The sequence below is a fragment of the Rhododendron vialii genome, chromosome 10a (assembly GCF_030253575.1).
Source record: "Rhododendron vialii isolate Sample 1 chromosome 10a, ASM3025357v1".
Taxonomy (NCBI): domain Eukaryota; kingdom Viridiplantae; phylum Streptophyta; class Magnoliopsida; order Ericales; family Ericaceae; genus Rhododendron; species Rhododendron vialii.
Window position 1 is genome coordinate 23,831 of NC_080566.1, and position 16,454 is coordinate 40,284.

General features: G+C 38.4%; 1 protein-coding gene, 1 long non-coding RNA gene and 1 pseudogene across 4 annotated transcripts; 2 read left to right on the forward strand and 1 right to left on the reverse strand.

Moving 5' to 3' along the window:
* Positions 1-1,586: 1,586 nt before the first annotated feature.
* LOC131304127 (uncharacterized) lies at positions 1,587-4,059 on the forward strand. Of its 2 annotated transcripts, XM_058331253.1 has the most exons (5): positions 1,587-1,938; positions 2,042-2,106; positions 2,199-2,250; positions 2,432-2,560; positions 2,658-4,059. In XM_058331253.1, exons 2-5 carry the CDS (start codon positions 2,074-2,076, stop codon positions 3,152-3,154), a joined length of 711 nt encoding a protein of 236 aa, XP_058187236.1. In that variant the 5' UTR covers positions 1,587-1,938; positions 2,042-2,073; the 3' UTR covers positions 3,155-4,059. The 2 variants fall into 2 exon arrangements, with proteins under 2 accessions (XP_058187236.1, XP_058187235.1); XM_058331252.1 differs by having other exon boundaries at positions 1,587-2,106.
* Positions 4,060-5,290: 1,231 nt separating this feature from the next.
* LOC131304129 (uncharacterized) lies at positions 5,291-6,292 on the forward strand. Of its 2 annotated transcripts, none has more exons than XR_009192312.1 (2): positions 5,291-5,368; positions 5,696-6,292. It is a non-coding gene; the product is annotated as an uncharacterized LOC131304129 (long non-coding RNA). The 2 variants fall into 2 exon arrangements; XR_009192311.1 differs by having other exon boundaries at positions 5,294-5,368; positions 5,649-6,292.
* A 3,188-nt stretch (positions 6,293-9,480) lies between these two features.
* LOC131304128 (glyceraldehyde-3-phosphate dehydrogenase GAPCP2, chloroplastic-like) lies at positions 9,481-13,667 on the reverse strand (annotated as a pseudogene).
* Between the last annotated feature and the right edge of the window lie 2,787 nt (positions 13,668-16,454).

The window sequence follows — 16,454 nt, forward strand, 5'->3', positions numbered from 1 at the left end:
GATTATGCTTGATTCTTGTTTCCATACTTGTGTGAATATTGAGGAGGATTTAGGTTATACATTCCTCAACTCACATTGCTTTGAATTTGCTGTAATTATGCTTGATTCTTGATTCTGTAATTGTGTTAATTTGATATGATTGACGTTTCTGATTTGTTGCTTCCTCGTAAGACAATCAGATTGGTTCAAACTTACTGTAATTTTGCTTGATTCTTCTTTATATAACTGTGTTAATTTGATATGATTGACGTTTCTGATTTGTTGTTTCCTTGTAATTCAATCACATCGTTCAACTTTCCTAGAATAAAGCTTGTGATTCTTGTTTCCATAATTGTGTTAATTGAATACTTTCATGCTTCTAACTTCATGTTTCTGGTTCAAATCTGTTGTTTCCTTCCAACTCAACCACATTGGTTCGAAAATCTGGAATTATGCTTAGTTTGTTGTTCCTATAACTATTATTTAACCTTAATAATTGGTTGTGTCCTTGATCTGATATGATTTAATGTTTTTTCATTAGAAGTAGAAGCTGCTGTATCATTATTGAGTTCACCATTCTCCCATCAAAGAGAGGCAGGTTGGCATGCTCTTGAGGAAATATTTTCAGTTTTGCAATCGGTGGATTTTAGTGAATTTGATAGGTTTATTGGGCCGATCACAACCTGGTTAAGAGACGAAACTGAGTCTAGGGTTAGGAATGGTTGCCTTCGGGTGCTTCATGTGGTGTTAGAAATAACTAAGGGTGAGTTAGTTCCGGTTGTTCACAATGCGGACAACGAGGCTGTGTCATTGCTTTGCTTAGATTTGATATCCCTATACGCCTACATCAACTTAGCAAACCAAAAATCAACTATTGTTCGTCTCATTTTTGATTATTGGGGGAAGATGGAGGTGTGGAACACTCTTGAATAAACCAGTGATTTTGAGGGGTTCGAGCTAGGTACTTTCATACCTTCTTACATAACCTTTCTAGCAATTTCAAACGATATGGAGGTAGAAAGAGTAAAGAACATCATGAAGATCTTTACTAAGATGGAAACCAACCGACTTAGTATGGAAACAGAGTGGCTTTCATTAGAAAGCCAACAATCTATTAGGCGTTTACTGTGGCACTTTCTACTCGGGAGTCTAGATTTCGTCCCCGCACAAGAATCGATTAGTCAAATATTTGCCTCTATTTGCATTTGGACGGGGCACGAAGATAGTAGTTGTTTCAATATAAAAGTGTTCTTTGTAGAGAATTTTTCAGAGAGAGTTTATAGAGACAAGCGTAAATGATGATTTAGTAGCTAGTAGTTTGATATGCATTGAGAGAATTGCATATGTGTGCTTGGTTAAAGGGGTTGCTGAAGCAACTACTATCTTCGTGCACCGTCCAAGTGCAAATATAGGCAATTATTTGACTAGTCGATTCTTGTGCGGGGACGAAATCTAGACTCCCAAGTAGAAAGTGCTAGTAAACGCCTAATAGATCTTCATTATGTTCTTTACTCTTTCTACCTCCATATCATTTGAAATTGCTAGAAAGGTTATGTAAGAAGGTATGAAAGTTCCTAGCTCGAACTCCTCAAAATCATTGGTTCCCCCAATAATCAAGAATGAGATGAACAATAGTTGATTTTTGGTTTGCTAAGTTGATGTAGGCTTATAGGGATATCAAATCTAAGCAAAGCAATGACACAGCCTCGTTGTCCGCATTGTGAACAACCGGAACTAACTCGCCCTTAGTTATTTCTAACACCACATGAAGCACCCGAACGCAACCATTCCTAACCCTAGACTCAGTTTCGTCTCTTAAGCAGGTTGTGATTGGCCCAATAAACCTATCAAATTCGCTGTGCTTGATTTTTTTGTAGAGTATCAAAACCCAAAGGCCATACAAGCATTGGATAGGATGCTACTTTGTCAAATTTGTTGGATCGAAGAACAAGAATGCAGGTGATGACTCAACTACTTATAGACGTTGATAAAATCTTTGATGAAAGCCTGAAAAAAATGGCTTTGAGAATTTTGAGGAAATTTATGGATGTTGACAAAAAAGATCCAGAGCACGACGTTAAATTTGTAGCATTAATGGAGAAAGTGCTAAATAGAATGGACATTAAGGTATGTGTTCTTTTCTTCTTGTGTTTAATAGCTTTTTTTTTTTCTTACCTTATTGCACTAAATTCCTGGCCATACTAAATTTTGTTTCACAAACAAGAGGAGGGGCTCCTTACTGTGGAAGTTATATACCTCAGAGTCAGAGATGTAAGTGTTCTTTCTTGTCGGATTTTAGATTTGTCGTTTTTGGAAAATCAAATATTTAAAAGGGGTGCTACTATGATTATCTCTGTTGCTTGGCAATTATATTATTCTTCTCTCTCCGGATAGATCTCAGTCTAATCACGTAATCATCTCCTTCTCTATGGTGTCTGCTTGCCCCATCCAGTTCGCTTCATCAGAGTCCCCCACCATTCCCTCGCGCTTCAAGTTAATCTTGCATCTGGAGCCCCAAATAGCAGTGAAATGGTCAAAAGTGACCTGCACTCTGGATGGCCAATTCACCCAAACACACCAGGTATAATTCGATTTCTCTATGTATATACACATTACTATGCAATATTTTTTTCCCTTTTTTTGAAATGGTAACATGAGTACCCTTTATTCGTATGCAGGTCAGACAGTTCCTTCTCAGGGCTCAAGTATCTTACCTGCAGTGGTCTGCTCGGCAGTCTGCTCGTCAAGTCCGCCATCAGTTGAACCAACCGAAGATAGAGAGAGGAGATCTACGTTGCCCAAATTAAATGTTGAAACCTGTAAAACCCTGAGGATTTTCATCAAGCCTCGTATTGGAAAGCCTGAGGAGCCCCAGGGAGGTACAGAAATGCCAGAAGTTAAGGGATCAAACAATGATGGGAAGCCTGCATCCTCTCATAATTTAGAAACTCAAGGAAGCCTCATGCTAGTGACGAATGCAACTGTCCTTAATCTCCTTGCTTCTTCCACCTCTTCTGAGTTACAAGAAGAGTCACTTGTTCAACGCGGCACCACATCTGATGTGGCAGCGTGTGCTCTGAAGAAATCCAAAGCCTCAGATTTTCCACAAGAGGGTGCTGAAGGACAAACTGCTGGTGCTTTAGAAAACGTGGAAACTCACCCTGCTGTGGAATAACGTTCAGATGCAATTGGTGATTTACCACAAGGTTTCAATAAAGAAGTGATTGAAGCTGAGAAGGATGACTTGGACACCAGGATGAAGAGCCAAAGGTAGGTGGCACAAATCAGATCGAGTTGCAGAATGGGAGCAATTATTTTTTGGAGGATATAGGTTATAGGCAAAATGAATCGAAGCGGATCTTTGATGATGAGACCAAAGAAGTTGCTGCTGAGCACAACATCCAGCAGTTGGCCTTGGAATCAGGAAGTGAGTGAGAAGAGAGAGAATTGGTTCCCGACACCGCAGATGTTGAAAGTGGGGGTAATATGTCTGGCCTAATGGAGAGCCAAGAAATTGGAGAAAACCGGAATGAGCCTTCTGTGAGTTCACCTCCTGAGGTTGCTGATGAGGAAGGTCTAGTTTCTGCTACCATGGACTCTGGAGAGACTGGTTCTCCCCCTGTTTTGATGGATGAAGCTGATATGACGGAAGCAAACACTGAGGAGGGTGCAGCAGACGATTCCAATGAAGGTAACAACTTGGTTGCGATGGAAGTGGATCAGAACCTTGAAGCTGTACCTCTTCTAGATCCTACTGGTGAGAGAATTTCAACAGGTACTGGTGCAGAAGGTCGTGTCCCGAAACAAGGTAGTCCCCCAAGTGTCGCAGCAGAAACTCAAGAAGCAAACCAGGCATCCCCAGTAGGTAAGAGCTCTGGTGGACATCAGTTTTGAAGTATCAAGAGGTCTTGGAGTGGAAAAAAGAAACAGGGCGAAGGAAAGGATTTTTTTAGAAGTTTTCATTTCTTTTTTTGCCTATAAAATGTACTTGGGAATATTGACAACTGCCTTGAAGTGAACTCTTTGAGCTCCCAAACCAAGTTGGGAAACAAAGGCATCTATAGTGAAGTTTAAACTTACCTTGGTCGCATTACTGCATAGAAGATATCGATAATGAATGATATGTTGGTGACGTTTGTCATAACTAGTATAGATAATTATTATGCAACGCTTTTAGATATGGAACATCGAGAGCTATTGTGAAATTTCTGCTGTTTGCATCCTTTTTGTTTGTGAAACATTCTTATCAATGGAGTTAATGATGGAGATATCTATGGTTTGATAAGAGTCAATGGTGCACTTTGGTTCACAAGCCACTTGAAGGCAAGGTTGAGGCGTTGAAGTGCTAGTAGGCCTAACCATAAGGGCAAATGAATTTTCCTCGTTGAGGTTCATATGTTTTACTTGCATGTTCTCTCCTATCACCATACCTGCTGCATCATTGTGCCGTACAACACCCTACTGTTTTTTCTGTTATTTGTCTTCCGAAAATGTTACTACTATTGTCTATTGATCATCTTTGGCAATAGTACAAGCTATATGTGCATATCAGCGCTAAACCTTGTGTTGGCATAGCAGGTGAATCATCTATGTTGGGACCATAACCATTTGGAGATGAGTTGGAGGATTTTTTCCTCTCTCTCTCTCTCTCTCTCTCTCTCTCTCTCTCTCTCTCTCTCTCTCTCTCCCCGTGCGCTCTAGTGCAACTGGTAGTATACGTTATGGGACACGTTTGGGATGAGTTAGAATGGACCATGGATGGGTTTCGAAGTTAAAAAGAAAAAAAAAACCCACCCGCTAGGATTTGAGTGGGGCGTGGTTGGAGGTGTCATTTCCCAAACCCGTTGCGATGTACAATAATATAGCATAAATACGCATAACAGAGATTAGGACCAGTAGTTCATAACTTTCGGCTTTGGTTTTCAAAAGATATTAATGGCTAGTGTGAAAGAGCAATTGTTTACCTCGATATCAAATTCATTGACATGAGATTCAATATAAACGTATGGAGGCATCGAAACAAGAAAATAACAAGTGCCAATGTTATTTTTAATTTTGAACTAAGGTCATCCGAATATTTTGAGAAATTCAATGAATTTAGGAGGGTAAAGTATCTATCTATTCTAATATATTCTAATATATAAAGGAGGAGCACCAGTTTGGTGTCTCTCCTGTCATGTATTTTCCTTTTCTAAAATACCCTCTAAAGAGAAAAAACGGACATTTTAACACAAAAAACTCCCAAAAACAGTTACAAACAATTTAAAATAAAACCCACGTTCATTGTTCATTATTGGCAGTTACCCCCTTTCTATCCATAGTAGTGCTCTGAAAGCAACCCCACCCCCCTCAAGTACACGTCCAATTCAATCGAACCTTCAAATCCAAGGTACTCTCTCTCTCTCTCTCTCTCTCTCTCTCTCTCTCTCTCTCTCTCTCTCTCTCTCTCTCTCTCTCTCTCTCTCTCTCTCTCTCTCTCTCTCTCTCTCTCTCTCTCTCTCTCCTGTGTTACGTATTTGATTTCAATTTAATCTGCTTAATCAATCGTCAGTAGTTTGGGTAAATTCGATTTGGTTTATTAGTTATGGTTTGCAATAGTAGCGATTAAATTGGTAGTAATTAGTTTCTTAAACCACTGTATTCTTCTTTATTTTATGATGATGTTTCAGTTTATTGAAGACTTGATTCTGCTATTTGTCACAATAACCAAGTAAAGCTTTGGAGACATCGGAAATGTCGGGACGCGGAAAGGGAGGCAAGGGGCTGGGAAAGGGAGGCGCAAAACAGCACCGCAAGGACCTCCGAGACAACATCCAGGGGATCACGAAGCCGGTCATCAGGAGGCTGGCTTGCAAGGGAGGAGTGAAGCACATCAAGATCTTCTTGGAGAACGTGATCCATGACGCGGTGACGTACACGGAGCACACGAAAATCAGCAAGTTTACTCCCCCTTTTCCCTCATCTTCCTCCTTTACATCATCACTTTTTATCGACGCGAAAATCGCTGCCTCGCTACAACCACACCAACTCAATTCCTCGATAAGAGAGGCTTACTTGATATTCTCTCTGTTTTTATGGCATATTCAAAAGAAAATGTTATACTCTGCAATCATTTATGTGCTTTGTTTGTGTTTCATGTAAACAAGGTGACGGTGTATTGACAGCAATGTATGCTATAGTTTATAGTTCAATCGGTCATCGGACACTGCATCTTAACAAGTGAGTTTTATTTTTCTAAGTCTTTTGATTAATTTTTGATTTACCAAAAAAATCCTGTTGATTGCTTCTTTTTATACAACTTTGATTGTTGAAACTTCTATTTATATTTTATAATCTATGTCAACTTATTCTCATCTCGATTAATTTTTAGGGATCAACTCCACCGTCCAATGTTTTGTAAGCCAATTAAAATTCAAGAAAGCCCGTATGTGTTATCTCGGACTTTGACCACCATACCAATCTCTTATGTCAAGAAATAAAGAGAAGCTATTAACAAAACAAAAAGGAACAAGGTATAAGATTAGTTTTTGTGTGAACTAAAAATTGGTAGTGGAAGACAAAGTCATGGCTGGACAAATAGAGAAAAATGATGTCATACTTGATTGTCATGCATAAAACTAGAGGTCGGGGCACACGCGATGTGTATGCAATATGTTCAATAGCTTTCTGTTTATTGTTTGTTTGATCCAATTTTGTCAAAATATGCAAAAACTGACTTTCACACGCGACGCGTGTGCCCAGCCTCTAGTGGAAAGCATTTTTACAAAAACGTTATGAAAATTTGACTTGCACACGCATCACGTGTGCCCAACCTCTAGTGGGATTTAAGGGAGGGGTTGGGGTCGGAGAGGGGTCAAGCAGGTGCAAACGTGGAGGGTTTCTCTAGGCGCGTTTGGGGTGCTTTATTTTGATAGTGTTGCTGGAAAGATTTTCTAGATCCAACACCTACAGTAATTGAGAACAATATTTGAGATGCCAATACCTTCGGTAACCATGATTCAACCAGTCATTCATGTTTTTACGTCATCTCACGTTTCCTGAAGAACAAAATCTGCAATTTGTTACTGGAAACCTGTATTTTAATGTTAATATTGCAAACAGTGGCATCTTTAGAAGCCGAAAGGTGTAGTGATGGAAAACAAGATGATCAAGCCGATTCGCGCAAACACGGAGGGAGACCTGCCATATGAGCTTTCTGGTTCAAAATCTTTAGGTCTGCAATACTAGTTCTTTTTTTTGAAAAGCTAGTTCATGACACAAGATGTAGTGATGGAAAACAAGATTATCATGCCAATTCGCGCTTACACATAGGAGTCCTGTCATGTAAGCTTTCCGATGCAGATTCTTAGGTCTGCAAAATACTACTCCCTCCGTCCCGATTTGTTTGTCCATTTTTGAAAATCCAACTTTTTAAAGGAACATAATGATTGCTCTTTAAGAGTTTTGATTTTCCAAGAATACCCCTCAATTTCCTAGCATTAAATGGGAGTGGACATTCTCCAATGCATTATTTTTTGAAAGAGAAAGGGCATTAAGGAAATTTTAACAAGTCAAACTCATATTGGACAAATATTTTGGGACACTTAAAAGTCACAAAGTGGACAAACAAATTGGGACGGAAAAAGTAGTTCGTAACAAAAGATGTAGTCAATGAAATGAGGTCATTATGATCTGCCTTATTTTTGGGTTAATTTTAGAAATAGTCCCTCAAGTTTTCGTGCAATTTCAATTTCATCTCTATAGAATTAATTGTGTCATTTTTAACCCTATAATTTATATTTTGTCTCAATTTGGTCCCTCTAACTGACGGCGTTATTAAAACTAACGGAAATCGTGGGTAAAATTGACATTTCGCTCTTAGAGGGACGAAATTGAGACAAAATACAAACAAGAAGGACTATTTTAGAAAATTTACATTTTTTTATTTTGCAAAGACAAACTCACACCTAAAATTTTTCTCTAATTGAATAATCAAAATGTATTGAGGAAATTAAAAAAATTATTTTCAAATATATTACTGATAATACTATGAAATTCGATAAGCACCCCTTAGTTAAATATCTTTGCATCGATTTTTTTCCAATGGATTTATCTTAATTTTTACAATCCCGTTATATATGTTCTTTTCTATGCAATTACAAAAAAAAAAAAAAGTTGTTATGAAACACTTTGTTAATCTCTATATGAAACATTTTCTTTCTTTCTAATTGCGAAAATAAAGATTTTTTTTTTTTGGTGAATAAGGAAAAAGTTGTGATGAAACATTTTGTTACGAAATATTTTTCTTTTTTCTAATAGCGTAAAAAAGAACATAATGGGATTGTAAAAATCAAGATAAATCCATTGAAAGAAAAAACACAATGCAAAATTATTTACTAAGGGATTCTTTTCAAATTTCATAATATTATCTGTATTATATTCTAAAATAAAGTTTTTATTTCTCCATATATATTTTGATTATTCAATCAAAGAAAATAATTAAGGTGAGAAATATATTAGGTATGAGTTTGTCTTTGCAAAATAAAAAATAAAATGTAAAATTTTTAAAACGGTCCCTCTGTTTGCACTTTGTTAATCTCTAATAACACCGTCAGTGAGAGAGACCAAATTGAGACAAAATATAAACTACAAGGTTAAAAATGATACAATTAATACTAAAGGGACGAAATTGAGATTGCATGCAAACTAGAGGGACTATTTCTAAAATTAACCCCTTATTTTTTGTTCCCTTCATGGAACTTGTGAGCTCACAAGATGCATACAGACTATTCAACAATTTTATACTACTATTCTAACCACCAAACTCATGAATGCTAGAAAAAGAACTTAAAACGCAATGGCAGCCGTCTCCTGGCAGCCACCAATGCCATGTGCTCTATCAGGTCCAGCACTCGGTTGCTGCAATAAAGGCCAAAATAATTTATTGATGATCAACATCACAGGGCGGTTAGAGTGCCTGCACAGTATGAAGAGAGGGAGAGAGAGAGAGAATCTGTAACCCCAATCATTGTCGTACCAGGAAACAAGCTTCATGAAAGAGGAACTCAAACCTATCCCAGCCTTTGCGTCGAATATACTTGACCTGACGAAGAAAATCCCCATGGAAGGTAAGTTAATAGATAGAGCAAAACAACAGGGGGATGAGGACCGTTAACCCAAATCTGGCCGCTTTAGTGCCATTCACAAGTAGAGAATCTGAAGGAAAACAATAATGTGGAACTCATTTCCATTAAAGACAGTGATATATAACCGAAGGCAAGTCGCCACTGATATTCACCAGTTGATAACAGTCAATGAGGAGTTCCATTTACTCCTTGCTTCAAAGCTAATCGACAGACGTTTCTTGAAGATATTGCATGCAATGTATGTTAAATACTTCCAACAGAAAATCTGAGAGCTCAAAAAGGAGAGTGAGAAAGAATAAATTTGACCTTGAGTCACCAACAAAAACATTGGAGACAACATCTTCATCTGTGTATCCAAGAATGCCTAACAGTGGCCCCTCTGAGGCATTCCAAAATAAAAAATTCAAGGGTCAATTACTTTTCCTTTTGGGGAGAGAAAAAGGAAATACATGCAAGGTGGGCAAGAAAGCAAGGTGGTTAATGTAGCAGAAGGTAAACTTACTTGATGGCTGCTTTGACATCTTCATAAGAAGCACTCTTCTCGAGTCGACAAGTCAAGTCCACAACAGAAACATTAGGAGTTGGGACACAGAAGGCCATTCCCGTGAGCTTGCCATTAAGAGCCAGAATAACTTTTCCAACAGCCTACAACGCCCAAAAAGTGAAATTATTTTACTTAACAAGGTCACTCTTCATTGTCTTCAACATGAAAATGCTCCTCCTTATACCTTTGCGGCACCTATTGAACTAGGGATGATATTTTATCCCCATCTTCCCCCCCACCCCCCCCCCCCCACGGATCCTTCATCGAAGGGCCATCTACAGTTTTTTGCGTAGCTGCACATCAAAGAGAATAAAAAACGATCTCACAAACCAATACAAAAACGCTATGAGAATGCTTATGTGTGTGTGTGTGAGAGAGAACCTGTGGTTGCTTGCACTGTTGTCATTAAACCCTCTAAAATGCGAAACTCCTCGTGGACTACCTATAAGATGAATAACATGGGAATAACATAAAGAGGCAAGTGGTTTACATAGGCAACTTCCTTCACATAAGGAGAAAGGACAGGTGCAGTTTTTAAGAACAACAGAGTTAGAATCTGCATGTAAAATTATGATCTAGAAGAACCTATAACAATTACCCGGTATCCGTCTATAGTCCATGGAATAAAGAAACCAAACGTTCAACATTCCAAATGCAGTAAACCTTGGCAAGAGGAGCAAGACAATTGGTCGAACAGCTTGCATTAGAAACAACATCCATGTCTGGCTTGTATGTACTCTCATTTACTCCAACCACAAACATCAGTGCATCAGCTGAGGGTGCGGATATCACAACCTTCTTGGCACCACCCTGCACATCATAGGCATGCCTCAAAAGATGTGTATGAGTACACATATGTAGATGTGTGTGCAACGGGGGAAGAGGGAGGAAGGGGGAAAGATAGAATTACTTACAACTGAAAAATCAAGAGGTTGCAAAGACTTCTTGTGTGCTGAAGCTTTATCAATTGTTGTGAAAACCCCAAAAGATTCAACTACATACTCAGCCCCATAGTCACCCCAAGGGATATCGGCAGGGTCTCTGAACAGAGAGCTCTGGATGTAAATATCACTCACAAAACAGAAGATTTTGATTTTAGATTATCATTTGACCGGCAGTGCTGGCAAGATTATATCGTAGGGGCTATTGCATTACATGGAAAATACTAGAACTGCAGAAAGGAATTCAGGGCTATACCTTATGCTTGAAACTTTAATCTGCTTCCCGTTGATAACCAAAGTGGACTCATCCAGGACCTTGATGGTTCCCTTGAAGACTCCATGTGTAGAATCATACTTCAACATATAAGCCTGATCGGAAAAAATACCAGATGTTACTATCATACAAGCAGAAATAGAGTAATTCACAAACAAGAGATGATTTTGACCAATCCAGAAAGAGAGGAAATGAAGAAGAAAATGCACTGCAACAAAATAAGCAGATATCTCATTGAAAATATACGACAAAGTTGGCATGATTTTCTCAATCAACATTCTAGTCTTTTTGAAGATATCATAGAAAAATAATATGCTAAGATTAGATAAAAAAAATCCTTGGAAATAGGAAACAGCCATAGGTTGCATATTTGTCCCACCAAATGCTCAAGTCAACTGCCAAGTCAATTACAATGCGAAATATGCACAAATATCACACCACAAATGTATCGTAAAACCTACTTTTGGGCAGGGCAAGTGCACACTGCAAAAGTCCAAAATAAGTCGAAGTGATTTATTCTATCTGGAGTGAACAGTTCTTAAGTTGTGTAAGTGAAAAAGCTGCTCAATTCCCACTAAACACTTAACTGTGAATATATAATGTTGTTTGGGTTCTTTTGTAATCTTATTTTATGTTAAAGGTAGTTTAGTCATTATAGTTTTAGGGATTTTTCCTTGTGTATTTATCTGGGTTCTCTTTCATTGTAAACTTGAGTAGTCGTATTTGAAATGTTTCTTGGTATCAGAGCAAGACTTTTGAACATAGAAATCGCCATAGAATCGGTTTTAGTCTGATTTGAAAACCCTGTTTTCTTCAATTTTCGATCTCAGTAGAAGGTCACCCCGAAGCAATCCGTTATTGCTCATTCCACTGCAGAAGCTGAGTATCGTGTCATGGCCCATGCCACCTTTGAAGTTGTTTGGCTCCGCTGGCTTTTATCAGATATGGGTATCACTATCTCCTCTCCTACACTTCTCTTTGTGACAATAAAAGTGCCATTCAGATTGCTCATAATTCAGTTTTTCATGAGCGCACGAAACATATTGAAATTGATTGTCACTTTGTTCGCCATCATCTACAATATGGCGCAATTGCTCTACCGTTTGTCTACTCCTCTCTTCAGTTAGCCAATTTCTTCACCAAGACTCACACAACCGCTCGATTTCGCTTCCTCCTTCGCAAACTCTCGATGCTCTTTGGGCTCGCATCGTGAGTTTGAGGTGGGGTTGTGAATATATAATGTTGTTTGGGTTCTTTTGTAATCTTATTTTATGTTAAGGGTAGTTTAGTCATTATAGTTTAGGGCTTTTTTCCTTGTGTATTTATCTGGGTTCTCTTTCATTGTAAACTTGAGTATTCATATTTGAAATGTTTCATTAACCGGATTCAACTTCTTTCAAAACAAATTAACAAAGGTTAAGAAGACAAACGACTAACACGATGCTATGAAACTCGAATTTCCAAGCAGATTTGTGCAAAAATACTCAAACTCAATTCTCTAATAGAGAACTTGGTCGGAGGTTAGCAATTTAGGAGCCTGAAATAGTTAGTGTGATGCTATGATAAAAAAAAATAAAAAAATTAATGTGATGCTTTGGAGGATTAAATTTTCAGTTGTTTGCGCATTTACTCCCATAATGACTAAGGATAACGTCACAAAAACAACTTTATTTCCATTGGAAAAGAAACAGGAAAAAAAAAAAAGAAAAAACAGAATATATGGGCTGAATTGGGGGATGAGTTGTGCCACCATTATATCGTTCAAGCTTGATCAGACTCCACTAGGTTACCTAAAACCTTAAGACGAGTAAAACCTTCTACACAAACACCACGTCATCAGTAATCAATATGAGCTGAGCTATTCTCAACCTTGACTTATAACGTACTCACGGTGGAGGCTTCTGCTCATCCTTAGTTTGTACCCATTTTAACCGAGTTTCATTTTGTTAGAATTTCAATATTTATGAACTGAAACAAGTGCAACTCTTCCTAAAACCTAGCACGGCCAAGACATGAAAAGCATGCAGAATTCATGCTTGAACTTGGCTCATCAAATGAGGTAAAAATTAGCTCTTAGCTACGTACCCGGCCTTGCCTCGTTCAAGATCTCCTCAGTTCTGCTTACACCCAAATTGGAAGGAGATATTGGTACTTTCTGGATATAAGCTTATAAGCTACACATTCCATTTCAGGAAGCCTAGGAGAAACCCAAACAAAGAACAACAAAGCATTGTTCTTAGGGAGAATTTTTCATAAGTCCACTATAGCACTTTTCAAACCCATCTAATCTACTTCTAAGTTTCATAACCCTCTAAGTCCACTAATAATTTTAATGACAAAAATACCCCACCTAAGAAACAAGGGTTTTGTTTGGCTAACACGAAAATATATTTTTTCCATTTTTTTTTCATTTTTGTTGCAATCAAGCCACCGCCACCGCCGCTGCCATCACGCCGCATATAACTAACTGGGTTACAAGTTCTCTATAGTGGACCCTAGAAGAATTTTTTATTGTTCTTACCATGTACTTAGCATCAACAAAAGGATCATTGACAGCGACAACATCAATGTTATCCCTAGAGCTTGCTATCCGTAAAACCAACCTGCCAATCCGACCAAAACCTGCAAGAACATGTGAGATACCACGATAGTGTCTACCCAACCAAATCATTCATGAAAGAGGATGGAAAGACATGAATTTGTTCATTTGCTGTTTGAGATAGTGGGGCTTGCAATGAGAGTGAAACAGTAGTTGTTGGGGTTATGCATCTCAGAAGTTCAAATTTGACGGCTAAAGGGAACAGTGAGGCTGCTTGGGATCATACACCAGCAATTACTTACGAAGTCTTAACTTTTTCACTAACAAACTACTCCCGCCGTTCCAATTTTCCGGTCCATAAATTTTCTCATAATTTATGATATTTTATTTTATATTTTAAAAAAAATTTTAATAAAATTAATTGAGATCTATCAAATAAGATTGATATTGCGTATATATTATAAATTGAAAAATATAGACAATTTTTAAAGAGCTCTGTAATAGTGAAAGTAGACTATCAACATGGAACAGAGGGAGCACTATAGACGAGGAATGAACACACAGTTAGGATGACGTAGACACTATTCCTCCTTCCTCTTTGATACAGAATCAATATCCACAACAATAAGCAGCGGAACAAACTATGTGGAGCCACAACCTAAACGTCAACAAACTATTTGGACCTTCGTTACCTAAGTTTTCAGTTTCCAGTCTATTATGTTTGGTGTTCTTAGTCGGAGTTCGAATTCGTTATGGCTTCTCTCTGGTTATTATGTGATTTTGCAACAGCTGCACCGTTCTTTGGTTATTTGGACAGAAAGGAATGCAGGGATTTTGAAGAAGGGTTTGAAGTTTATGATTCACGGGAAAAGATATGTTACTTGTCTTCCTTTAGGATTTTTGCAATGCCAGGACTTTCTTTAATGATAAGTTCGAAGTTCACAATTTATGGGAAAGAATTTATGTGTCTAAGTTTATTTAAGGGTCCCTTCGTTTACGATGTCTAAGGATTGGAAGGGGCTTGATTTTTTGTAATTTTGTTTCGATGCTCCATTTTCCCGTTCTCTTTTTATTGGTACATGTTGTAGCATTACTGTATTGCTTCTACTTTTTTATTTCAAGATACAGATTCATTCGTAAAATGGATTCTCCCCAAAAGCTATTTGACAACTGCAATGCATACATACATGGGGAATAAGGGAAAACATGCATTCGAAAATACAATAAAGTGAACCAGGAATGATTGCAAAGATAAACTCTACTTGGTTAGAGAGTTCATAATTGTAGATGTGATTGGAATAACTCACACATAAGATGAGTTTTACAGGTACTTGGAAGATGTTTATGCTAACCTAGAATTTGCTACTTCGGGAAGCAGTAGCACTTACTGGCAACCAGCCAACCACGCGATGTTCGCGAGTTTTTGTTGGCAATTCGGAAACTACTTTGGCAGAAATAGAATCCAAAATTTTTGATTTTTCATGCCAATCATTAACTGAACTGTCATCCTGGCTCAATTGCAATCCTAACAAGTTGAGATTCTCCTCTAGAAATTCAAGGCCATCATTCCGGTTCTGTGACTAGTTGAACCCTTCAAGTAATCACCAGAAAGGATGATAACAATATGTAGCTGATCTTCCCTTGATGACCTCTTTGAAATGATCCAGTATCCCGAGCTACAATTAACTCTGGTCGAATTCTGTCACCTCAACATCCAAAGAATTCGTTCAACATAGACAATCGCTGAAGTTTCAGGGTGTAAAGTTCAAGTCTCACATAACGAGATTCCTGCTCATGTTTTGGGGTTGGGTGTGGGGGAGTGCTTGCACATGTGGTTTGTTGAATTTTACCAAGTCAGGTAACAGAGACCTTCAGTGGTGGAATTACCAATATGATGATCGACTGACCGTAGGGAAATTCTTGATGTCTGAAACCAATAAAGGTGAGAGGTGATCCATAAATCTTCTGAAGGGAGGCCCCAAATTTGGAGTTTCTTGTTTCCTTTCCGGAAAACATGGGTGATGTGCATATGGATGCAATGGACTCCCTTGTTTGTGGAACTTCTTCTTGGATTTGATGGAGATTTCGCTCTTTTCCAGGTGTGATGGGGTTGCAGCAGAGCCTCGAAAAGGAATAAGAAGTGGTCATGTACCAGGAAGCAAGTATATTCCTTTTCCGCAGGTAAATGTTCTCTCTTTGTTTACTGTTGGGATTATGCCCGGTAATCCTACCCACAATGGTGTTGGAATTAGAATCAATTAGGCGTTAATTAGCATATCGTATCGTTTATTTTCTTTGATTGTAGGCCGCCTGTTTTGACCCTTATTTCAGTTCTTTCCTTTTCTATCTTGTTGCTATTGGTATGTATATATACATAGCTAATCCTTGTTATTGGATTAAGCTAAATATACAGAAAAATATTGGTTCCTTATTGGTATCAGAGCTACACAAGGAAAAAAAAAAAACCCCTAGAAATCCTCACCGCTGATCATCGCGAGAGCCCTCCTCCACCAGCTTCCGCCTCCCTTGGCGGCTCGTCTGCCATTGACGACCACCACGGGAGTGATTCCCATTGCGGAGTCTCGCAGAACCCTCCGCTGCTCTACCACTTGCGTCGATCTCTCCATCCTCCTAAACGGCTACCGCACTGATGTTCTTACCCTTATTTTAGGGCGTTTATTCTCTCGCTGATGTGGTAAGCATGTTCTTCATTTTTTTTTTCTTGCCGGTGGCTACCGATGATCCGGTAGCAGACTTCTTTGATTTGTCGGTGTCTTCGGCTGGTTGTTGTGGCTACTTTATTGCTTCGTTAGCAAATCTCTTTGATTTGTTGTGTCTTCCGCTGATTTCTTTGGGATCTATAGTTCAAATTTTTTTTCCCCTGTGGTTGCTTGTTACCATGGCTGAAAAAGATGCAACCCCTTCAGCAACCCTTATTGTGCCTCGTGAGTTGTCTATAGCACATCATTCGCCTACCCACCGAGTTACATGGAAAAAAATTTATGAGCTTTAAATGGAAAAAAATCTATAGCACATCATTCGCCAACCCTTA

Excerpts from the sequence above, each read along its gene's own strand:
- LOC131304127 (XM_058331252.1), top strand. The coding sequence starts at position 1,933 with ATGCAGGTGATGACTCAACTACTTATAGACGTTGATAAAATCTTTGAT. Across the intron at positions 2,251-2,431 it reads TATACCTCAGAGTCAGAGAT|TTCGCTTCATCAGAGTCCCC; the intron begins GTAAGTGTTCTT and ends TGCCCCATCCAG. Across the intron at positions 2,561-2,657 it reads AATTCACCCAAACACACCAG|GTCAGACAGTTCCTTCTCAG; the intron begins GTATAATTCGAT and ends ATTCGTATGCAG.